Source organism: Panthera pardus, unplaced genomic scaffold (genome assembly GCF_024362965.1).
Source record: "Panthera pardus isolate Hobbes unplaced genomic scaffold, ASM2436296v1 HiC_scaffold_16, whole genome shotgun sequence".
Taxonomy (NCBI): domain Eukaryota; kingdom Metazoa; phylum Chordata; class Mammalia; order Carnivora; family Felidae; genus Panthera; species Panthera pardus.
The window spans coordinates 126767545-126793216 of record NW_026526721.1 but is presented as its reverse complement, the minus strand read 5'-3'; the positions used below and the strand labels follow the sequence as shown (position 1 = coordinate 126793216).

Genomic DNA, 25672 nt, shown 5'->3' with positions numbered 1-25672 from the left:
TTTGTGCTGCCCACTGACCGCTCTTTAGCAGCTGCTCCTGAGGCCTGCAGCAGGGCACACACTGCCAAGTATGAAAGTGGTGCCTTATGGAGTTCGTCCCCTTGGTCTCTGTAGGGGAGGCAGTACCTCCTTCCCATCCTGTTAAACTGCAGCATTTGCAAAATCCCAGGAAAATACTGACCCAACACATCGTTTGTAAAGACACTACATTCATTAATTGGTTCAGCAAGTATTGATTAAGTGCCTGCTATTTGGCAAGTACTATTCCAGGGTATATGCATGATCCAAACAAAGATGCCTGCCCTCACAGGGCTCACTTTCCAACAGAAGGAGACAAAAAAGGAACATAGTAAATAAGGAGATCATATAGTAGTTAGAAAATGAATGATGCCATGGAAAATAGAAAGAGCAGAGCATGGTAAATGGAATCAGGGGGTCAAATTTAAGGGAGGAACAGGTTACAGAATTACATAGGATGGTAAAGGGAGGCCTCTTGGAGTAGGTAGCTTCTAAGTAAAGACTTGAAAGAGGTGAGGTTGTTGTGAAATGGGGGAGAGAGAGGCAACCACCTGTGCAAAGGCCCTGAGGCAGGGTCATGACTGGTGATTCTAGGAACAGGAAGAAGACCGGCCTGACTAGAGTGGTACGAGCAGTGGGAAAGTAGTAGACAGGTGAGAGAGGTAACCAGGGGAGGTGATCAGACTGGACCTTAGAACTTAACCACTTAGAGCTTAACCACTGAGTGAGATGAGGATTCATATAGCAGGGTTAGAAGCAGAGAAGAGACAAAATCTGACTTACATTTTAAGAGGCCCATTCAGCTGTCCCATTAAAAAACAGGCTAGATTACAACCAACTAGAACAAGGATGATGGTGGCTTGATTAGGATGGAAGGAGATGGCTGGCGAAACAGGGTAGATTCCAGATATATAAACTAAAGGCAGAGCAACGGGATTTCTAACAGTTTGGGCTTCAGATGTGGGAGGGTTTAGGCCTGGCCCGATAGAAGGAGGCAGCCACCATTGACTTAGAAGGGTGCTTGTTGGGGCTCCTGGGTGGCTCAGTCACTTAAATGTCCGACTTCAGCTCAGGTCATGATCTCATGGTTTGTGAGTTCAAGCCCGCATCGGGCTCTGTGCTGACAGCTCAGAGCCTGGAGCCTGCTTCCAATTCTGTGTCTCCCGGTCCCTCTCTCTCGGTCCCTCTCCCCCTCATGCTCTGTCTCTCTCAAAAATAAATAAACATTAAAAAAAAGAAAAAAAAAAGAAGGGTGCTTGTTGAGAGAGAGCATATTTGTGGTTGTGGTAAGGGAAGGGACAGAAGTTCAGCTCGATGTCTAAAACACTTCTGAGATAGCCAGTAGTTCAGGCAGCTAGATGTCCCTGCCTGGAGCTCAGGAGAGAGGCCAGGTTGGAGAAGTCCATCTGGAAGCTGTCAGTATGTAAATGTATGAAAGCCCTGAGCCCGGCAGAACTATCCAGTGGGTCAGTGGAGGATCAGAGATGGAGACTCACAGACCTCCAGGACGGAGGCAGTATTGAACAGTGGTACGTGACTGCCTGGGGAAGGAGGGCTCTAGTCTCCAGTGCCCTCCATAACTAACCAGCTGTGCAGCCATGGCCAAATTATTTAACCACTCTGGGTCACAGTTTTCACATTTGTAAAATAGTAGCAGTTTGTGTCCCTGAAAGTGGAGGGCTAGATGGATCACCAATCTAGTCTGTGAGGATGTACACCCTTCTGCCCTTGCGGCCGAACTTGCAAGCAAGGTGAGGATTAGGTAATGTTCTATTCCATTTAGAGAATATTGGGTTTTGTAGACAGTTGATTCAGATAATTCTGTGAATTGGGGGTAATTTAAACCATCTGGATTCATAAGCAACCATTATATCCAATCAGCTTTGAATTGGGAGCCCTTGTTTGCTAGATATTTTTTATCAGTTAATAAAGTAAATGTTGGGTTTCCACAATGTTTTGGACCAATCTGCCTGGACCAATTGTCCACACAGTCTCATTTCATCATCAAAATTGACCTAAGAGTTTGATAGAGTTATCATGTGTGGCCAGCATATGATGCAATGTCAGAATCACCAGAAAGATTCTAACAGTGCCTCTTCCCACACACACTTGAACTTGAGCCTTATAAGCTCACCTCAGAAAAATAATAGTAATTTCTCCCTAGTCTGCCCCTCTTGGGTGCCAAGAGCTTTATAAGCATTATCTACTTTTCTCCTCACTACCCAGTGTGGTAAATATTAGTATCATTGCTATGGGTAAAGAAGCCAGTGCACAAAGTAGTTCAAAACAAAATAAAACTTACCCAAAAGCACACAGCCAGGAAGTGAGCTTGTCACACAAGGCAGTGCTGGAGATCAGCTACGTACATGCGAACCGCCTGCCTTCCGCCTCATCTGCCCTGCCAAAGGCACTCACGCCATCATAGGGGTGGGCTTCGTAACAGGCTCCTGCCTGTGTCCCTTGGCTCCTCATTTTCCAGCCCACACCCAACCTCTTCTGCTACTTTTCCCTTTACATGAAAGCCTTGTCCTTTGAAATACTGTAATGAACTTCAACTTTTGATGCTATGAAGGAAGCTTATTCTCCCATTTCAGACCATGTCCCTACTTCTCCGTAATTTATACTAATTATTAACAGACACACATGCACAGCAGCCCAATGCCCAAGGCAGCTTCCACACCTCAGTGAAGCATATTATTGTCCTCACTCTAGAGGATAGAATGCTTGCCTTGGAAACACAGAAGATTCTTTGCCAAAGCGTTGGTTACCATACGGTATGTTACTACGGAACTCTCCTTCACTTATAAAGTGCTTGACTGTAAGATCTGTTACATTGCCTGGACCATTTCTAATACAAATAAAGAAAAATACATTACCCTGTGAGGGTATTTTGAAATAACCACAGTGGTAATAAATCATCATACACTGAGTATCTGTTATGTGCCAGATGTTCACAAATACATTAGCTCTGATCTTGAAAAGAAATAAAAAGAAAGATACTTGAAAGCCAGGTATAACCAATTTATAGGTGATGGAACTAAGTCACAGAAAGGTTAAATGACTTACCCATGACCATAGAGAATCAAAACTATGGACATTTTTGATATATTTCAATGGTGAAAATTTCCGAGCTCAGTAAGGAACTAGATAGCAGTCATGCTGATGCTGAGGATCTCAAAATTAATGTGGCCTGTGAAATAAAAGATTGTATCTTAATTTTAAATCCAAATTCTTATAAGCAGAAAGATCTGACTACCTGCTCCACGAGGCTGGCAAATCCTGGTGTTTAGAGATGCAAACACAATAAAACTCAGCCCAGTAGATATCCTGGATTCACCCCAAAGAAATAAATCCCCATTCCTCTGTTCTGTGCCACTTCTTTTAAGCCAGGAGTCAGCAGAGTTTTTTCCATAATGGACCAAATAGGAAATATTTTAAGTTTGTGGCCATATAGTCTCTGTCCCAACTACTCAACTCGCCTTTGTAGAAGAAAAACAGCCATAGGCAATATATCAGAAGGTGGGCATGGTTGAGTTCCAATAAAGCTTTATTTACAAAAACAGGTAGCTAGCCATGGGCCATAGTTTTCCAACCCCTGCAAACCCACCCTGGGTCTCCTACTTCACATCGCCCTCTCAATTTATGCTTGGAACACCTTTCAATTTCAGCTCTATAAATAGAATCAATGAGGCTTTCGCCTCCTCCAACAGCTCATTAATAGAGAGCTCAGATGCCATCGAGCTGATGACACTCCCAGAGCCTCTCCATGTTCATCTCCTTCCCATTTTCATATGCTTCCATTTATCATCCTCTCTTGTTTACTGTCTTGTAGCACTTTTCACTCCTGGTGTCAGCGCTTGTAGGCAAACCATGGGAGGGGCATCTACATCTGCTCTCAGCTGTCTTCATGATTAAGCGTTTAGACGCTTACTTGCTCTTCATAACTGTCTGGGCCAGAATGGACTGGTTTAGGCCTTGGGAATTTCTACCCTTCAAATTTTAGGATCATTTTCTCCTAGAAACTCTTTCAGGCGTTGGCAATATCTTGTGCTCGATCGATTGGTTCAAATAACTGGTCTGAAGTGTGGTGTTTATTCATTCATTTAGCACTGAACCGTTGAGCAGTTTGGTGCCAGCCCTGGGCCACAGGTTGGGGATGGGAGCCATGGTCTCTGCCCTCGATAGCGATGGTCTATACCTCTCACATGCTATTAGAATCAATCATGAAGCAAACAAACAAACAAAAAAGCCGTGTGCTCTTTGCTCTCACCCATTTGCCTGCAGTTGATTAATGGGTTTGAAGAGAACAAGGATTAATATTCATTTTAATCACGGAACTTCTTGAATGTGTGGGCTATAAAGTGATAAGGGGTTAATGTTTTGTCTTCACAATCCAAATACTGATACACCAAAAGACAGTTGTCAGTAAAAGAGCTGCCCAGTGGATGTTTCACTTCTTTCAAGCAGTGCCTAATTCCACAGATACCAGTGAAACCAGAAAATCCAGACAGCTACCCGGATTTTGTAGCAATGGGATTTTGTCCTAATTTGCAAGGTGATTAGGTGATTTATATAGGTTTAGGTCTTAGATCTTCAGTGTGTTAGGACAGTAATGACCAACGTTCTAGCTAATATCCCTCCTATAGTAGACAGCCTTCTTTCTGCTGGACCCCTGATTGGTGGTGGGGTGGGGGCATACTCCTTTTTTTTTTTTAATAGATCAAACTGATGGATGGGCAGTTCCTTCCAAGCAGTCCCTCCCAGAGGTCAATGGATATCCCCTCCATGAGGATGAGTGTGTAACCTTCAACCGTCTATTCAAGCTGACCTCTAGCCTGTGGTCTCTTAAAACTACTTCCAAGCATTTGTCACCAGGGCATGTGTCACCACAGTCTAGATGGGCCCAGTTGCTTGCAGGCTTCTCATCTCTCTAGGCCTTGCTTTCACGTGTTCTATTCAGTTCTCACTCTCTGTATTTGTCCATGTGGCTAATTTCTTCCGCCTTTGATGACTCAACTAACGTCACCCTCCCAGTCTCCTAAACCAGCCTGAGCTGGGTGACCCTCTGCTCTTCCCCCCCCCCCATCCCCCAGCCCCCTAAGCTGCCTTCTGCCAAGTCACTCAGTCAGCACTGCTGTCAGCATCTGGGTATTTTCTGGTCCACCCCACAAGATTTTGCATCCCCAAGGAGAGGGGCCATGCCTTGGTCCCTGAAACCATGTGTAGGTAGTACCCAGCACATGGTAGTATGCCATAAATGTGGCTGCCGGGCCAAATGATTGAGTGAATGCACATTAGGTCACCTCTGCCTTTGCAAAGTAGATGTTTGCATATTTTAAAACAATGGCAATTTTTTTAAATCATTGCACTGTATTCTTTTGTCCTGGCTCAACTCCCCAAACTTCTGTTGCTTGTCTGAGGCTGTGGGTTACACATCTCTTGCCGTCAGCTTTCCCCTCATTTGTTACCATGCCCCTCAAACCATTGTGCCTAGAATTCATCACAGAACCCCAGATCTGCACAGGGACTTGGGAGCTTCCCTCTCAGTGACCTAAGCTCTTCATTTTCACTGATGTCCCCATTTTGCTCTGAGACTGATGGTACAGACAGGGGCAGTCCCAGAGTTGAAACTTTTGTTCCTGTACACTTGGAGATAACCCACAGTCTTCATAATGCACACATGAAAATGATCAGAGGCCAGGCTGGTGTATATGAGGGTGCTGAGGGGAGGGTGTAAAGATGAAAGACAGCAATGAACAGAGTCCATGGGAAGCCTTCCTGGAAGAGGGGGTTTTAGAGATACAGGCACAAGGAACATGCAGGGTGCAGAGGAGCACTAGAGAGAGGCATTTCAGACCAGGAAAACAGCCCAAGCAAAGGCCCTGGGTCTGGGAGTGTGGCCCCTGAAGGGACAGCGAGGTGGTAATTTGGGGGTTGTGAGAGACTGGAATTGCTTCATTATGAGGACCCTCTAAACCTAGATTTAGGAGTTTTGTTTTTATCTGATTATAACTTTAGGGAAGGTCAGAGATCTTTTTTAATGTTTTGTTTTTATTTTTGAGAGAGAGAGAGAGACAGAGCATGAGCAGGGGAGGGGCAGATAGAGAGGGGGACACAGAACTTGAACCAGTCTCCAGGCTCCATGCTGTCAGCACAGAGCCCAATGTGGGGCTCAAACTCACTAACTGTAAGATCATGACCTGAGCCTACATCAGATGTTTGACTGAGCCACCCAGGCGTCCTGTTAGAAAAGAAGTTTGGATTTGGTGGAGAGGGAGTGGCAGAAAAGATAGGAGGCTACAAAAGTCTAGGCACAAACCAAATGTTAGTAGCAAAGACAGGAAGTACCCTTGAAGGCACCAACTATGGGTGGGGAGTCAGAAGGCTGAGAAACAGGAGCAAAAATCTGTGCACACCAGAGGACACTCATGTGTGGATAACAGAGACTATAGGAGACCAGGCAGAAGGTGCCGGAGAGAGTGGTGGGGGTGGAGGGGTGACCCCTGAATAGATGAGAAGGGGCAGAGCCTGCTCTCCAGGGAGAATGGACATGTCTTCCCGATGCTGGTGGAGAGGGAACTAGAAGTTGGGATCCAAACAGACTGACACAGGCCAAAGTGAAGGCAGAAGCAGGTATGGGAGGTGGTTTGGAATGGCCTCAGGCTTTGTAGCAGAGTGGACACTAAGTCACTCAGCTAAGGACTAGGACCTGAGGGAACTTAAGGGGTGATCTAGAACAGTCATGGTGAGGAGATCCTGAGTGAGGAGAGAAAAGGCAAGTCCTCAATAGAAATGAGACAAAGGGCAGGGACACCTGGGTGCCTCAGTCAATTAAGTGTCTGACTCTTGATTTCAGTTTAGGTCATGATCTCACAGTCGTGATTTCAAGCCCCATTTGGGGCTCTGTGCTGACAGTGCGGAGCCTGCTTGGGATTCTCTCTCTCCCTCTCTCTCTGCCCCTCCCCACTCATGTGTGTGCTCTTTCTCTCTCTCTCAACATAAATAAACCATAAAAAAAAAAAAAAAAAAGGGAGACAAAGGGCCGATGCTGCCCAGCTTGCTTCTACTGACATCGGAGACGCAACAGGATTTTGCAAAGCTGCATGTGCACTGAACCCTGGATGGGGAAGGACTAGAAAATGATGAGCCCCCCAGCCTGGCTCTGAGAGCCTAGCCATTTACTCAGAGCCTCCTTTTTAGAGCATGGCCACCTCATGACACAGAGCTGATCCTTCATTCCCTTGGTCCAGGCCAGATGTCCCCCATTCAGAGAGAGGGCCTGGGGCCAGTGACAGCTTTTAGCAGACCTGTAGGACCAAGGACTGACAGGGCCTGGGTGCTCCAGGGTGGAGTAGGTGGGGACGCAGACCTCAGGAGGAGGCTGCAGACTGTTCTCCTCACTCTCTTTCAGGAGCACAATGAATTCAACTCCTCCATGGCCAGGAGCCAGACCAACACGGCGCGGATTGACGGCCTACGGCCAGGCATGGTGTATGTGGTGCAAGTGCGTGCCCGCACGGTGGCGGGCTACGGCAAGTTCAGTGGCAAGATGTGCTTCCAGACGCTGACGGACGGTAAGAGGCAGGCCAGTGAAGTGGTACAGGGCCAGCACTTGGGGGAGGGGAAGAGGCCCTGAAAAGCTGCCCTTGCAGCCCAAGTGCCAACCTGTCACTGGATTCCAGTGCGATTCCCTTGGAAGGGTTTGCCCTGGGGGGGTGGGGGCAGGGCATTACTCTTGAGTCATTCACAAGGCAGGGCATCTTTCTGAAGTCAGGCCTATTTCTCTCCTAACATCGCTTGGGTTTTCCTTCAGTGGATCTCTGTACCACATGCAGAGAGGTCCTGGCAGGGAGACCCCCACGTAGCTCAGGGTTCATGTGCCTCCTGCCTCAGAATCAGGGCCCAGGTGTTGCCGTTGTTTTACCCTCACTCCCACTTCACCCCTCTGTTCTGGGGGGCTGGGAGCTGAGCTCACAACCTAATTTCACGAGATAAGGTCTCCAGGAAGGACACAGAGGGGCAAATTTTGGGGTATAGCAGTCCCATGCAACCAGTATCTCAGCTTGTTTGAAACAGCTTCACATGTGACTCTAGCCATGTATCTCCAGTGATAATAGACAGACACTGTCTTCTAAACCATCCCCAAGGCCAGAAAGCCTGTCACCCAAAATACTTCCACCTTTGGGCTTTGTTAGTTCCCCATTAATGACAGTCTCTCCTGGTCCTCTGAGACCATGCTTTTAAATGGTTATGAAAATCTGATTTCCCTGTAGCCCGAGGAGGCGGTGTGGGATATCTGCCTGTGTTCACCCACTCTTTCCCTTAGCCAGCCATTTACTGTGGTGTATGCTTTCATTTTTCTATTCACTGTCTGTCCATTTTATTTATTCATTTGTGAGCTGTTTCCTGATAGTTTTCCAGATATCAGTCTCTTCTCAACCCCCTCAACTGAGAGCCTTTAATTTTTCACTTATTAATTAAATTACACACAAAACAGTCTGCCTTTACATAACATTTTATTTTAGGCCAGCACTCTCTGACTAGGCGCGTGATAGGACCTGAGGTTTTATATTGACTCACATTATTATGTTTAACAATTTAACATTTCACCAGAAACATTTAAAATCAGATGATTTCATATGAAAACCATAATGTGCATTTTCTTGTGAAAAGCTGAAAAGAAGCCAAAGCTGATGGGCGTTGTAGGGGGAGGGCTGTACCCCCGAGCTGAGACGCAGCTGCCCCCATGGGGCATCTGCCCCTTCCCAGTGATTTGTACCCAGATGCTTTAATGTGAGTTTTCTGGCTCCTGTAGGATTGGAGCTTGCAACTCGTTTTGAGTTCTTTTCAGGTGAATCTTCGCTCATATTTTGAGGATAGTGAGATGGGGTAGAAACCGAGCCAATTTATTCAGGTTAATAATGCTGCCGGTATGAAAAGAATGCAGGCTGTCTCCTGTTCCTTAAGGATTCTGTCCCCTCTTTGCACCTTACTTACCATCTAGATTTATGGGCACTGTGGCACCAGGAAGTACACAGGATTAAAAACCCAAAACTCAGAATGCTCTGAGCACTGGTCTCTTGGCAATTCTGCTAGACAAATCAAGAAGTAACAAATTTCTCCCAAGAAGACTATTCCTTTTACATTTGGCAGTTAAGTTTTATAAACCCAAGAGGGGCTAGATGTAAGAGAGTTTTGGTAAGTGGCCAAATTCAGGAGTATTTATCTTAATGACTGAGGTTTGCACATCGGTAGTAATTATGTTCACTGAGGCTTTGGGCCCCGTCTTCAGCATAAAGGTGAGTTGAAGGTTGATCAGTGATAGGTCATTGGAGCCGGAGGACCTATAGGATTCCGCCCAGGGTCAAAGACCACGCTTTGGGCAGCATTGACCTCCACATGACAGCAGAGCTACTATGGGCTGCTGTTAGCTATAGTATGCTAACCTTTGGCTTATATGCTTTTTTTTTAACCCATTCATACAGCATGATATCTGCATGTTTATCAAACAGTCCAGGTGATTCTTATGCTCCCCAGTGTTTGAGAATCATCATTCAACTCTGTGAGCAGAGGAAGGCACTTCTAAAGATAAGGATGTTGGTTCTTGAAGCCTCTCACTCTCTAGAAATCAATTTTAAAGACTGAAGGTCACATTGCTTTATGAAGTTTTTAAGTTATAAAGATGTTTTTATGGACTCTTCATTGTGGTTCCTTGAATTTTGTTCTTTTGCCAAAAAAAAATTTTTTTTAAAGTTTAATCACTTATTTTGAGGGGGAGGGGGGGCAGAGAAAGAGGAAGAGAAAGAGAATCCCAAGCAGGCTCCGCACTGTCAGTGCAGAGCCCAGTGCGGGTCTCAAACTCCCGACCTGTGAGATCAAGACGAGCTGAAACCGAAAGTCGGGCGCTCAACTGACTGAGCCACCCAGGCACACACACCCCATTTTATTTTTAAACACTCATGTTACAGAAAGCTGTCAGTTGAGACACTATACCTTCAGTCTTTAAAATTGATGTCTATGGAGTGGCTTCGAGAATAACATCCTTATCTTTGGAAGTCTCTTTCTCCACCCACAGAGTTGAACGGTGGTTCCTAAACTTTGGGCAGCATGAGAATCGCCTGGAACATTTGGTAAATATGGAGATATTCTGCTCTTCACTCAAAGGTTCTGATTCAGTAGACCTGAGGAGGGCCCCAGAAAAAGTCATGGTTTATTTTCGGGCTCAGGTGATTCTGATGCAGGACATGGTGAATTTCACTTCAAGAGCTATTGTCATTGAGGTTGCCAAGTGAAATACAGGATAGCCAGATAAATTTGAATTTCAGATAAAGAACTGGCAATATTTTATTCTAAGTAAGTATCTCCCATTCAACATTTGGGGTATACTTACACTAAAACATTATTCATTGTGTACCTGAAATTCACTTTTAACTGGTCGGCCTGTATTTTTATTTACTGTATCTGGCAACCTTAATTGTAATAGAACACATAAAGCTTGATCTCTGTATGCCTCAGTCCTTAATGCCAAGTGAAGGAATAAGCATGATGATGATGATGATAATAATAATAATAATAATAATAATAGCCAGCTAGGCCAAGTGGTTTCTATGGATTAAGGAAAAGAGTATTAGGATTTGGGACATTGCAGACATTGCAAACTGTGCCTCTCATAATTTGATTGTTTTATTATTACCTTTTTTTAGCAGAAAGGAGTCTGAGGGTCAGAGAGACTAAAGACTTTGTCCAGGATCACAGAGCTCACCCATGGTAAAGCCAGGGTTTCGGGGGAGCTCTGTTCACCTCTGTGACTCGGGGGCTTCCTTTTTGCCCGTGTAATACAGCACGGTTCTAACCTTGGCAGAGGCCTTGATCGTATTCTTCTTGAGTGGGAACTTTGGAGTGCCGGGCCATTTCTCCGGTGTTCCTTCATCCTCCACAGCTCCTGGTGTAGCACCTGCTGCCCAGCTGCTGATACTCTTTAAATATCTGCTCAAAGAATCTATACGCTGTGCTGTGTTTCAACACCTGTGTGTTTTCAAAAGTCCTTCAACAGTGGTTTTTCTTCTTCCCCTTAGACGTATCCTAGCATGACTGACCGTCCTTTGAGATACCTTCCAAATGAGGGGATGTAGATTGGAGTCACCTCTGCTGTGGGGACACATGTCATCAGCATTTAATTCTGAGCTTCTGTCCCTGCTGTTTTGTTTTTATTGTTACTGTCATTTGCTTCTAGTTGTTCTTGTTTATTTGTGACTTGAAGATCATTCTTTGTTTTAGTTGGTCTTCTAACTCTGAAGCATAGAAGCTGTACTGTACATATGCATACATATAGACACACACACACGCACGCACACACACACATATTTATAATGTCTTTAGTGTCATGCATCGCGTCCCAGCTGTATGCAATGAGCACACAGGAAGAACTCTAATGCCTCTTTTTCACCTAGATGACTACAAGTCTGAGCTGAGGGAGCAGCTGCCACTGATTGCTGGCTCGGCAGCAGCCGGGGTCGTGTTCGTGGTGTCATTGGTGGCCATCTCCATCGTCTGTAGCAGGTAGGTCCTCTACTTCCATCTGCTCCCACTAGCTCACCTCAGACTCGGAAAGCCCCTCTCCACATGCAGGCCCCTCCCAGGCCATGCAGACTGGACGGGGCCTGACCATACACAGCCTTGCTGTCAAGCTCATGGTCATCATTCCATCTCAATCCACAGGCAGCCTAGAATTGTCCAGATTATTTGTTTTCTCTGTGCCTGGGATAAAATCCCCCATAAGAGCTGGGCAAGGCTATGGGTAAACAGCATCCATCTTCAAACCTCATTTTATTCCCCCTCACTGTTGGAGCGACAGTTACCAAATTGCATTTGACCCACTGGAGCATCACACCCTATACTGTAACCCATCGTCTGGTTAGAGAGCCAAGGCCCTCGGCAGAGGGCACAAGGCAGGCAGTCAGGAGGAGAGCCAAGGAGGAAAACAGGAACTCCAAGTTCTGCAGAAGGGCAGGCCCTGAGGCCTTGTGCATTTTTAATACTGTTGCTACTGCCTTTGGGGGTTAGCCCAGATTCTGCTCTGGAAAGCACTGTAGTTGGCTTCTCCTGAGCAGTTCCATGGTACAGCCAGCATGCTGATAGGTATCCTGAGAACCTCTGCCCCAGGCTCTGACGGGGACCCAGAAGCAGACCCGGCTTCCAGGAAGCAGGACAGGAACTAAATGTTAAAGTGAGAGCTGCCCAGTTCCCAGTCCCAGAAGATGCCCTAGTGAGCCCCCGTCGGGACAGGGGAGGTGGGGGAGACCCCTGGAGCCGAGCAGCAGGGGTGCACTCCAGCTAAGAGAGTTCCTCTTCCTCGCATCTACAGGAAACGGGCTTACAGCAAAGAGGCCGTGTACAGCGATAAGCTGCAGCATTACAGCACCGGCCGAGGTGAGTAGAAAGCACACACCCACTGCCTGGTAGAGCAGGTGAGTGCTTGGAGGAGTGCTCCTTACAGCCAGACTGGCCAGTCCCAATGACAAGTCCCCTTCCAGCCCCCGGTGCCCCAGCAGCGTCCTTTCTCTGCAGGTCCCCAGGGCCACAGGCTGCCTGCCCCATCTGCTCTCTGCCTGTTGTGGGCACTCATTGGATGCTTGGTGGGTAGATTATCTTCCATGTTGATAAGCCCGTATAGGACACAGAATTCGGGGGAAAAGATTGGGTTTAGCAAGTCAATGAATCCTGAAATCAGACTCAGTGGGAAAAGATGGAGGGTTCTCTATTAACATCTTCTGCCTTATCTTATCCAATTGAGCGGCTGGGGAATGTGTTAACCAAATTCACAGATAAGCCAGAGAACATGAATATAGGGAATTAAAAAGATAGCAGAGCCCAAGAGGCCAGAGTGTTGGGATATCTCCCAAGTGTTTTCTTTTAAGCAGTGCCTTTAAAAGTTTTTCTCACTCATTATCCTACCCATCTCTTTTTTAAAAACCTATATATAATATTTTTATAACTAAAATTTCTCCTTACCAACGTACAGTGTAAAGTCCTACGTCAAAACTATTCCTTTATCTGTGTAATTACAACATTGCAGGATCTGAAAAAAAGGTCACTTGGGCCACCTCCCTACTTCCAGAAAGCTTAGGTCCTTGGGACATGTTGTCTTTCTAAATAACTCCTTTTGAATTCCACAGTTACCCTCAGAAATCTGTCCCAGCACTTTGCACTGTGCTCTGTCTCAGGCTTCTTCTGTAAATCTCAACTCACCTAAATCCCCCTGTGCAATGTCAGCCCTTTTCTTCCTGTTCACTCAGCAGCAAGCATAGAAAATAGACCTTGTACACACACACACACACACACACACACACACACACACACACACGCACACTCAGCGTGCCTTCAATGGGCAGTCCTGGGAGCGAAAATGGGCTCAAAGGCAAAATTTCTCATGAACCAAACTCCTCCCTTCTCTAAAATCGAGTCAAGAAAGTGAGGCCAGGACCTTCACCCAGCAGCTCCACCTCAGAGGAGTTTGTGTTCTAGCATGGCCAGTGCTGGCTGGCACTGTACAAAGGCCACTCTGTAGATATGGCTTTGTTCTCTGGGGACTTTCAACCCAAGACCAAGAAACTGCCAAGGGTTTGTAGAGGACCAGACTCCTGGCGGCCGGCTGCTATTCCCAGGCAGTCATTGCTGGGAGGGAGGAGAGGGCTCAGAGTGAGCTCAGAGACGCTGAGACTCGACCACAGTGGTCCCGGGCAGCTTCCAATCAGCAGCATAAATGAGGGTGGGGGACTGGAGAGTGGCCTCTTCTAAGGCTACAGGCAAAGTTTCTGCAACACTCAGAATCCCATACACTCCCCTTCCTTTCCCTGTCCAGGCCACTGTGGGCCTCCATTTTAACCAGTTGTAACTGGTTTCAGAGAGGAAACCTTACTGTGTTCTCTTTCTTTCCCAATGTCCTGACTCTGTGCCTCACTGCAAAATCTACAGATGTGTTTACCCATTTTAACCTGTGCATTTGCCCTTCCGGGCAGGGCCTTTGCTTCCCCAGCTGAAAAACAAAGACTTTGATTTATCTCTGATTCTCAAGTGAAGGTACCCCCTCCACAGTGCATCAGAATTACCAGAAAGGCTTTCTCTATCACCCTGCTTCCCTGCCCTGCCTCAGGATTCTGACATTACCCACCAGCCCCCTGCTCTGGACTAACTCCCTGCCATATTAAAAGCCACTGTGGAGGTACCTAGGTGGCTCATTCAGTTACGTGTCCGACTTCAGCTCAGGTCATGATCTTGCAGTTCACAAGTTCAAGCCCTGTGTCGGGCTTTGTGTTGACAGCTCAGAACCTGGAGCCTGCTTCAGATTCTGTGTCTCCTTCTCTCTCTGCCCCTCTCCCACTCATTCCCTCCCTCCCTACCTCCCTCTCTCTCTCTCTCTCTCCTCAAAAATAAATAAAACATTTTTAAAATGTTTTTAAAAAGGGCCATTGTGAAGCCCATTTCAGACTTAGCATCCTATAACCTCTTTTGAGGAAACTTTTGGAGATGGCCATATCAGTCTGAATGCAGAGGGTGCAAAACTGGGTTCAAAAGGAGGAATGCCATTTTGGAGACTAGAGATGCCCTAGGGTGAGAATGGGGTACCCTAAGACAGACTTCTCCTCTTTAAAGCCAGGCAAGCTAAGCCTCGTCACTCTTCAGTCAGGGTACAGGGGGTCCCCAAGCATCGAGTGCAGGTGCAGCTTGGTGCCCTCCGGGCCACTTCCACTTGAGTTCTGGCCATCCTGCTCTGGAGGGGTGGGCTCTGCCAGCCACAGCACGCAAGTACGCTTCCACAATACTCAGATACTTCTGAGGAACTCTTCACCTCTAAGGCCAACAGAAGGAGGCTTCCCTAGTTCCCAGCTCCACAGAGAAACCACTATGCAGTCTGCAGTAATAGTGGCCCTGCTGCAGCCAATGGGGACAGCTAAGCACACGGTGCTAACAAGCGGCACAGTTGCTGTCCCTGGGATGCAGGGTAGACCAGAGTTCACTCCCTTGGCTGCTTTAGAAGTCTGTCTTCTTTTTAATTCAGCTCACCTTTTATAAGTCCTTTTCCCTATTCGTACCATTCTTTTTATCTAACCCCTGAACCCTGGCTCTTCTTTGCAGCCTGGTTCCCTAAACCCATAGTCTCATGCATTGAACTGCATTAGTGCTTTTCCTCCCCTGCACATCCATCACTCTGACCTAAGCTACTACTGTTGGAGAATCACAGCTGAAGGACTGTAGAGCTGGGGGAAGGCTCAGAACTCTTAGAACAGAAGAGAACACTCCAGCTCTGATGGAGGCTGTGCCTGGCTCTAGACAGGGAAGGGGGAGGAGTATTTAGTTATGGAAAGCCTACTCTGTACCATGAATTGCGAACTTCATTCTGGTAGCTCATTTCAACTCATCTAACCTTGACAATCGCTTAGGAAGCAGGCATTAATCTAGGAAGATTAAGCGACTTCCTCAGGTCACACGCCTCCTACATGGCAGTAAGTCTGGCTACAGAGCCCATGCTCTTACCATATTGCAGAGGCTCAGGGTACCTGGTGGTCAGGAGCAGGGGCGAATGGGGTGAGAACTAATCCCAGGTGTCCTGGTTGGTGGACCCCCTTCTGGGTCCCACTGCAGGAGACAGAAAGATCAGTTATGTCTGAGCAGAATGTATGCACATAACTATACCTGAACCATCCACATGCATGCATGGTACTGTGGGATATGGCCAGCGACTGCAGCTCTGAGGACTTCCTGCCCAAGAGGTGACAGAAAACCCGCAGCAGCTCCCCAGCTGTATTCATCAGTGCCCAAGAGAGCCCCACCTCTCTTCCCCATGGGCAGGGAATAGGGTGCCATAGAGAGGCCGGTGGTCTGTGCTCTCCCAGACCCTCCTTTCAAGCTGATGAAAGGCTGAAGGAGAAATAACCAAAATCTTCACAGATGGATACCCTCTCTAGCTCATCTAGACGTGACAGAGCTGTTCAATTTGAGAGTACAGTCTAGGACACTGTCTAGGACACTGGTTTATGCCCTCCTCTGAGCTTGGAGCACAGAAAATAAGCATGTAAAGGGGAGGTTGGATTTGGGAAAGTCAAGTTGGGAAGAGAATCTGCTGGATGTGGTGCTGGATGCTTGGATAAAGAGCCTGGAAGGTTCATGTTCAAGGATGGGTGGGTGGGACTGTGGGTTTCCCGTGTCCAAGAAGAGGCAGACAGATGGTGTGTTCTCATGATTACTGTGAGCCAGATCTCAGAAGGTGCTTGCTGGCTGACTAAAAATTGCCTGGACAGGATGATCCAGGTAGGCCAGGGTAGGCTTGGGAATTAGAAAAGTTCTAGTCAATTCTATATTTGGGAAGTGCTACTGGGTATTGATGAGGCTTATGTAACCACATGCCTGATAGTGGCTGATGCCTCACAGATTTCTGAGTTGGGTGAGGTGTGTAGGGGTGGGGAGAGAGGAAGAAAGAGCTCGGTAAGGGGGCAAGGGCTTTCAGAAAGCAACCCTAACACAACCACCTCCGTTGTACAGGTAACTGTGGATATAATCACAGATCTATTCTTAAGCCTTGAGAAAAGTGAAAACAAATAGGTTACGTGCCCAAAGACTGGCAGAAGCTCAAATTTCCACCTAGGGCGAGAGGACAGAGCACTGAGATTACAGAACAGGAGTGTGAGCTTGATCCCTGCCAAATGCTTGTAGAGACCAAAGCAAATGGGTTCTGGGCATTTACAACTGAATTCAGTGATCACTAGGAACCACAGAGGATGATTAAGAAAGAAGCATGAGGACCTCATATCATTTCCTAGGGTTATACATTTAGTAATTTCAACAGGAATTGCAGATGTAGTGAGTTTTTATTTTGGCACAAATATTTGATGCTCTCCTAGAGGAAAGCATTGTAAAGTGAGTACAGACATTGTCTTCGTACCCAAAGAACATGGGTTAGTAACTCCTGTCAGCCAGGAAGGAAGGCACCAGCCTTATTCTAGCCCTTGTCCAATTCAATCTCTTGTTTGTTTGTTTGTTTGTTTGTTTGTTTTTTTTTTAATTCATGAGTCAGGTGCAAGCCTAGGGATGCTTATCAAGTTTGTAGGTAACAGTTGGAGAGCATAACTAACACCATATAAAACAATCAAAATTCAGAACTATCCAACAGCTTTGAATGCTAATTTGAAATCTGCAAGATGAAATGTTAGAGGGATAAATCTAGAATCTATTGCTTGGGTTTAAACAAAAATAAGGCAACACAAAAAGGTGGAGACCTGACTTGCTATTTGTTTGTGTGAAAAATGTCTAGGTGTTTAGTTTACCACATGCTTAATATGAGTGATATATAGTGGAGTAAAAAGCCAAGCACTGTTATGGATGCAAAACAATAGTAAAATATAATGTTCAGCTTGAGTGCTTACTGTGTTACAAGACCCTTTACCTGTACTAACTCATTTAATCCTCATAACTGTCCCATGAGGTCGATTTTACATGTGAATAAATAGCCTCAGAGAGGACAGGTAACCTGTCCAGAATCCTGGAATTAGTGATTTGCAAAACAAGCCTTTAAACTCAGGTCTGCCTGACTCTCTGGTCCCTGGATCAGAGGAGGTGACACACAGACATGCGGTCCTCTGTGCTGGGAAGAACACATCTACAGTGATGTTCTTGGTTCTGAGGACCCCATTTCAAGAAGAACATTGTTGGCAAAGCGGCCTGCCTGTTTAAAGTGCCAAGTCCTGATCTCTTACCTCAGGGACTTGGAAATACCCATTCAGTGCTGGAGAAACATGGGCAGGGATCAAGCATGATGCCTTTATGGCAAAGGAAAGGAGATGGTGTTGTTGTGCTTCATGAGGTTAAATGGAACCATTGAGTGAAAGATCAAAGTAGGCAGATGTGGATTCAGTGTAGAACACCCTCGCCCAGACCGGAGCTGTCCAACACAGAGCCAGGCTGCTTTGTGGGGAGGTTAGCTCTCTGTTCTTGGAAGCATTCAAGCACAGGCTAGGTAGCTATCAGTAAAAGATGTTGTAGAGCAGACTGCTGCTCTAGGTGGGAGCCTGGACTAGATTAGACCAGAAACATACCTTGCTCCAAGATTCCACACCCGACTTTCCTGACTCTGGGTAATAGAGGTGTTTCCGAACTATAGAGGACCAGTATCCAACCCGCTGGAAATCACTTTGGATACCAGGGTGAAGGTCAAGTGGATCCGCTGGAGGAGGAGACAGGCTGGGTACTTCGGCTGCCTCTTCTGGAGGTAACACGAACACTAGCATCTGGTCATGAGTAAATGAGGGCCTATGAAGAGAGGAGGAAAAGCCCCCCGGGGCAAAGGTGGCTGAGTTGTCAATGGGTGCTTATTAAATATCAAGTAAATCTAACAAGCACCTCTGTGGCTGTCAACTTTGGGTTTCCAGCACGACTTCAATGGCCCAGAACCAGTGGGCCTTGCCTGAAAAGACCTGCCTATGCTGGTCATTGATGTCAAGAAGTAGGGAGGTGTGAAACTCTTTTTCCTAAAGTACCTTCCTCAAGGGCAAGTCACCGGTGGTCTACTTTTCTTCTCCTAGAGATATATTAGGCAATTACTGTGGTTTTAAGAACAAACCTTAAAATGTGGTGAAACTTCCAAATAGAAGATAGGAGGAAGATTCTCTTCAGATCCACTGCTTTTCCGCTGAGGCTCATTGCCTCCCTAAGGGCTCTCCTCTTGGATTCTTCCTCAAACCCTGGCTGGGCACCCAGGACCTCTGCTCCTTCCTGGAAAAAAACAACTATCTATTGCCCTGGTCTTGGCCCTCAGAAGCAGGTGGAGCAGACTGTTTCTACTTTCCATCAAGCTTTCCTGGTAGGTTTACTCCAAGAAACTGCCCATCACTCAATAGCTTCAACCACCACCCATGTGTCTCCTATATCCACAACTCCAGATTTAGACTTCCAGCTCTGTTTCCATTCTGAGTTCTGACTTCTAGGCACTTGCATGTTTCATCTGTGCATTCAGAGTGTAAAAGCACATGCTCGAACTTCCCTGACACTGGGGTTTCTTTCCCAAAGTCCATTACCTGGTTTGTAGCACCACTTTATGCCAGAAGTCTTGGCATTGACTTGGATTCTTCTTGTACCTCTTTAATTCTCCATCTTTAATTGCTCACTGAGTGCTATCAGTCCTTCCTTTGAGATTCCTCTTGCCTCTTCTGTTGTTCTCATTGCAGCACTCTGGTTAAAAACTCTGTATCTTGGCACCTTAACTATTGCAATGACCTTAGAGCTGTTTCTCAGCCTCCGGCCCCTTCCCCATGACATACATGTGAACGCTGCAGCCTACCAGCCAAAGGAATTTCTTGGTGCCTTGCTCTCAGTGCATCCCTTCCTAGCTGATGGAACAGTTGTCAGCTCTGTGTGTCTGATGGCATCAATCTTAATGCCTTTGTTTGGAAGTCAAGGCCCTCCCATGCTAGTACATCAGTGCTCTCCCGCCTTAGTCCTCCCTTCCCACCACACGTAAGCTGGTCACACTCTCCTTACTCCTCTCTGAGCTTTGCCTTAGATACTCCAGGCTTCTCCTTCTCCAGGGCATGAGCATGTGACCTGTTCTTCTAGGATTCTGACCTTGAACACTGACGTCCATAGCCCTCTGCCTTCTCTGGTTTCTGCAACATTTATAGCTCATTTCCAGGTGTGGTCTCCTGATTTTAGACTCTCCAGTGCTGTTTTCCCAGTTATTTCATGTCTGCATCATCTGAAGAACCTCATGAGCTTTGCTTTTTCTATAGCTCCCATAGTCGCTAGAATGGTGCTGTCTGGGTATCCTGTTAAGGTTGAGAAAAATGAGGGGTGATCAATGTACTGAGGGAGAGGATTGGATGAAGTCCCTCCCAGGGACTGTATTTTATGTGCAGATCCCTAAACTGCTTCCCTCTTGTGCTTAGGTATCTGGACCAAATTTAGGTGAGTCACCAAGATGAGAAAGTCTGCCTTGGATCCAGAACGGGGAACAAGGAAGCACACTTCCCTCCTTCCCATGGCTCCATCAAACCTGCTGGGACACAGGATATCAGTGACTGAGAACAGCCTAACTTACTACCTCTCCAGAGCCATACTGTGGGATTCTAGGAATCCTCAGCCAGCTGGAGGGTATTGGGCCCTTCCTAGAACCCCTGAAGCCTCCCGGGCTGTCTTGCTCTCCCACCCCCCAGATGTTCACGGCACTGATTTTGTACTTTCTGGATCCATGAGAGGGCTGAAGAGGAGCTCTCAGTCTTCTTCAGCTGTTAATCCTCAAATGTCACACACTATTTAGAACTAGCCCTTACCCAGCCTGTTTCTGCTCGACCCTGAGACCCTGGCACTTGCAAGCAGATCTAACTCTTTAGATACACCCATACATCTGCCAGCATCCCCAGACTGTCCCAGCCTGATCTACTGATGTAGGGTATCTAATAATTGCCAGGAGTTTTCTTCTGCTTCGAGGACTGCTCTGTACCATGTAAGAAGGCTCTGCATAGTGGCTAAGTCATTTCTTCTCAGACTTAAGTGCCTAAAGCATTGGTTTGTGGGTAAGATTTGGCTAATCTTCTGGGACTATGGTCTTTTAAAGCTTGAGGCAGTCCAGGCTGCAACCCACACCTATAGCATAAATGGGCTTTGAGGTCCAAGAACAAACATATCTGCAAATTGGTTCTTTAATAGAAACTAGTGAATTAGAAGAACATAAAATTGAAGATTTTTTTTCTTTCTCAAGACACTAGGAATCAGAAGTTTAGATCTGTACATACTACTTTTGTGTCAAAGGTATGTAACCTATGTTAAAAATGAGAAAATAATTGATAACTATAAAATATTATAATTATATAATATTTGCAATAATGTGAAACACTGTACAGGGCATTATAAAATACCTTACATTATGAGCTATATTGCATCTGATATTATTATTACTACCACTGATAATATTTACCCAACACTCATAATCTGAGAACAATTTCTGAGCCCCGTCTCCAAATGTTTGGCTGTGCCTGACTCCGCAGCTGACTTGAATTCCTTGTTCACTGTCTGGTGATTCATTGCACTAAATACCATTTTCCTGATAATTAAAAACTGCTCACTGGCAAGTGGGAGCAGGAACAGGCTGATGCAGGATTTATGCAGAAACACAAAATGAGCCACAAGACAAATGACCTGTTCTGCCTAGCTAAAGGCATTATTTTTTTCTCATCATCTTCGGGGACTTGAGAAAGCCTAGCGGTAATGCCAGAGAGAGGTCTGCAGAGATGTGTTATTCCAGGATGAGGCACAGAAGCCATTATGTGCACGTGCTGAGTAGAATCACTTTCCTGGTTTCCTACACTGGATCCCTACCCCTGCCAGAGGAGTTAGGCCAGGACCCTCTGCTAGGTCAGCCCTCTCAGACCCTCATCAGAGGAGAAGCACCCGAGTCTAAGCCATTTGATGATAGGCTTTTGTTTTCAGTTTCCCTTCCTCATTGTAACAATGGTATCTTCAGGTTCAGGGAAAACAAGTAACTAATTCCTATATGCAGAACTTCACAGTGATGTCGCATCACCCCTCCTGGGCCTCTCCGTGCAGCCTCCTCAGCTTTCTGTCAGGAGCTTCAGTGACTGTCAGAACCTCTGGCCCCACAATAGCTGTGACCTCACGAGCACATGTCCTCTGACCCCCACGTACACGTTTCTTAATTCTACGAGGTAGCAACCTCTCTTTGTGAGTAAATTGCACCAATCATTGAAGTATGAACTTTCTCCCACCTTGGTGCACCTAGTTGCCTATTCCTGGCCTGAAAGAATGCTGGCACCATCAGGACGTGAACCGTCCCCTTCTGGGAGTAGGTCCTTCCCAGAACTGATTGGGGCTAATATCTGCAAAGCTCATTAACTCCGGATCCTTTCTCATTCATCCTTATAGATGTCTGTACTTGCAAACCGTTCATTACTGCACATTCTAGATTGTTTAATTAGTCTTTGTGGAAGAGTTCCTGTAGGAAAGCTTAGCATACATCGTTTAAAAGCCCTTGATCTAAAATAACAAGGTAGTTATTCTTAAAGTAACTAATACAACTCTAAGTGCCTTACATCCTCCACTGCCCACCCCCCCTTCCTCTTCCTACCTCCCCAAACACTTCCTAGAACCGTTTATTGATAATAATCCTGAGTAAGTCAGTCTGAGCCCTTCCCGTAAACATCAGGCACTGTGCTAAGGTATTTCATTTGCAGTGTATTCTTTAATATCACAGTCACCATGGGAGGGATGTGCTATTTCCTCCACTTGCAAAGGAGAACATTATTCTAAGAGGGGTATGTGGATTTGCTGCTTTATGCCAGACTAGTAAGAGGTTTTAGGATTCTCTTTTCACCTATAGGCCCCAGCATCTGGGCTCCTGACCTCCTCTCCTCTCAGCATAGCACAGGATTTGGGGAAAGTTGCAGGTTGTTGACACTGACCTGCTGTCTGCTTTGCATTCTGAGTGGGTCTGTTGTTGTCTCACCTCCTGCCCTCACCCCTTCAGTTCACACTGGCCAACTTCCACGTGCAGCATCTGTGTGTCTTCGCCTAAAAGCTCTCTGGCCATGGAGCCTCCCTGCCCACCTGCGCAGCAGGCCAATCAGCTCCCACTGAAGGCTGATGGGAAATGTGTGGTAATACCATGGCTCCTTCCATCCAGGTGGGCCAACTCTGAAGCATGTGATCACCCACACCAATTCCTAGAGCTTTCCAGGGGGGCTTAAGTCTGCTTCAGTTACCCATGGTGGGAAGTGGCTTGAGAAGACACTTTTTATAAGCTGCCTTCCTTGCCCGCTCTTGCCCCATTCATCTACAAGTGCTGCTTGGGATCATCTTTCAGATAAGCCACACGGCTTTCAGAGCCTTTTCTCAAGGGTTGCTTCTGGAGGAACCCAAAGTGCGACTACCTGGAGATGCTGATCTGGCTTTGTTAGACCCTTTCAGTCTGGTTTCAATCATTCTTGGTCCTCACCTGTTCGTCTGAGCAAATGAGAGATGAACCCCCACTCTATTTTCCTTTAACTCCACTGTTAGCAAAATAGAACACCAGCCTTGCTCTCACTCGCTCTCCCCACCCCCCCACACACACATTCCCTAGGGATTACAACATTCCATATAAAGGTGAGGATCTCTCTGTTTGCTTTGTCCAAATTTCAGTGGGTAGATTCCAAAGTCCATGTTGTCATGTTTCCAAGGAACATTCTAGGATGGCATTGACCATCCTAAAGCAAGCCATCTAGCATGCTAGGAGTGATTTTATTTAATGACGCCTATAACCCATTTTTCCAAAAGAGCAGTTCTTCTGGGCATGGAACCTGGCTGTCTCTGACTTAAAAAACAAATCCCCCTTCACTTCTCTGCTGCATCTTCCTTCTCCCTCTGGACTGTACTCTAGCACTTCGAGTCCTTGCCTTAATTGTGACCAAAGCAGCATGAACTTGGGGGAGCTGTAGACTCATCAGAAAGATGAGTGAAAGATGTCAAAACTAGCCTCTTCGTTTAGGTCTGAGAGTCAGAGATGAGCCGCAGTGAGGCTTGCGGTGCTCACCGTATCTGGGGAACTGCTTCAGCCTTGGGTCCCAGCCGAGGGAGCTTGGCATTTCTGCTTTTTGAGGCCTGCCTGCCCTGCTGACTTGACCCTTCCACCGGCATCGTTGGCCGGCAGGGAGAGCACCCACTCTTCACAAGGATGCCATGCCAGACCATGTTGTTTAGCTTTCAAAGCCCTCTCCTGCCCAGCACACTAGCACCAAGAAAGCAGTTTCTATACTTGGCCTCATGACACATCAGGCATACTGAAAATTACGTTGTGCGTGAATCCATTTGTTTCTTGGGTTCTGTTGCCTTTTTTGTCCCCTTTCCTCCACTTTTTGAATGTATTTTTTCTGTAGTGACAATTCTCTGTTTCGTCCCCATGCATGCCTATTTATCCTGCCAGTGTAAACATCAGTGACAAAGTCTATATTCCTTTTTGTATTTCTCATTCTCCATTTTACTCGTTTTTCGTACTCCAGTGTGTCTGAGGCATGGGTGTTCATGACCATTTTTCTTTCATTCCACCTCACTTTTTTCTATGTAGACTTTGCTCTTTTCTCTATCAGTATTTTCTAAGCTTTTCTTTTCACACTTTCTCTTCTGGTATTCTGTCTGGACATTTCTATCTTGAAGTGTTTCTAACAGCAATTTCTCCTTCTTCTTCTTCTTCTTCTTCTTCTTCTTCTTCTTCTTCTTTCTTCTTTCTTCTTTCTTCTTTCTTCTTTCTTCTTTCTTCTTTCTTCTTTCTTCTTTCTTCTTTCTTCTTCTTTCTTCTTCTTCTTCTTCTTCTTCTTCTTCTTCTTCTTCTTCTTCTCCATCCTCATCCCTCTTCCAGCCGTGGCCACAGCCGTCAGTTATAACCTTAACGGTGGCCTCCACTCAGAAGAGTTGTCAAGTTGATAAATATTGATATCTACCCTACCATTTTACCACCACTCTTCTGCTAATGCATTTGGTTGGCATCAATCAGTTTCTTTGCCTTCTGTGAGTGCTCAGTGTGGGAGCTGGTCCCGATCTGTCACTTATAAGTAATCTGCTCCACATTTCATCAAGAGCTCAAAAAGAGAAGAAAATATGGAGGAGAAGTAAAGGACGGAGAATCAAGCTAGTGTGGCCCAGAGGGAAGGGAGATGGGAAGGCCCAGCAAGGCAAAGAGAGGCAGTCTGGTATGTAGGAGGGATGCCCCCCCCCGCCCCAGCCAGCCATACTCTTACTGCTGGGGACAGCAGCCAGGACTTACTGACCACCGTGTCCTCTTTGGGATGTTAACCCTGCTTATCTCCTCTAATAAGGCTCCCCAGGGATGAAGATCTACATTGACCCCTTCACTTACGAGGACCCCAATGAAGCTGTCCGGGAGTTTGCCAAGGAGATTGATGTATCTTTTGTGAAAATCGAAGAGGTCATCGGAGCAGGTATGGCTCTCCCCTCCCCTCTTTTCTGTTCTCTTGGTGTCCAAACATCTGCTTCCCACCTTTCTAGGTGTTCTCTTTCAGCATAAAAAAATCATCCCATTGGGAGAAGAGTTTCTAACATCTCTCTCCCCAGAAGATGAGTCTGAACCATCTACATTGTGTGTCTAGGGATCTTTGGGGAACCTTGAAGATGGTGGCCTAGCTTGGTTGGTGTTGCAGAGAATTCAGCTGTAGTTTTGAAAGATTCAGACAGACATAGCTCCAGAAATGGACCACCAAATACACCAAAAGAGAGAGAGCTAGGGTACACAGTTGAGAAGACTTTGAAAGAAACAAAATGTGTTTAGAAGCTGGACAGAGTGCCTCACTGACAATATCTCCATGGCTCTGGATCAAGATTTCCCCCCAAACTTTCAGTTCTCCTTTTCCTGCATACATGCATTTGGAAGCAGACCATGATGAATTGAAGAGGGCCCACTATTTCCAGAAGAAAACCCACCCATAACTGTATTTCCTACAAAAGATATATAATATGAATAGTAACCCAAGACAAGTTCTACTTCGAAGAAACATGCGTGCTCTCATCCATCTCACTGCATTGGACTAGAAATCCAGCCCAGCAGAGAACTAACTGCCTGAGCTGCTGTCAGGAGATCCTACCTAAAGACTGATCCAGAATT

General features: G+C 46.3%; 1 protein-coding gene across 3 annotated transcripts in view; it reads left to right on the top strand.

The window, feature by feature from the left end:
• Window positions 1-25672, top strand: part of EPHB1 (EPH receptor B1) — a 431060-nt gene that overhangs the window by 333632 nt on the left and 71756 nt on the right. For all 3 annotated transcript variants that reach the window (XM_053903793.1, XM_019437143.2, XM_019437149.2), the window contains 4 exons: window positions 7430-7592; window positions 11469-11577; window positions 12383-12447; window positions 24870-24992. In XM_053903793.1, coding sequence (XP_053759768.1) covers window positions 7430-7592; window positions 11469-11577; window positions 12383-12447; window positions 24870-24992 — 460 coding nt within the window. The remainder of the gene's footprint in view (window positions 1-7429; window positions 7593-11468; window positions 11578-12382; window positions 12448-24869; window positions 24993-25672) is intronic.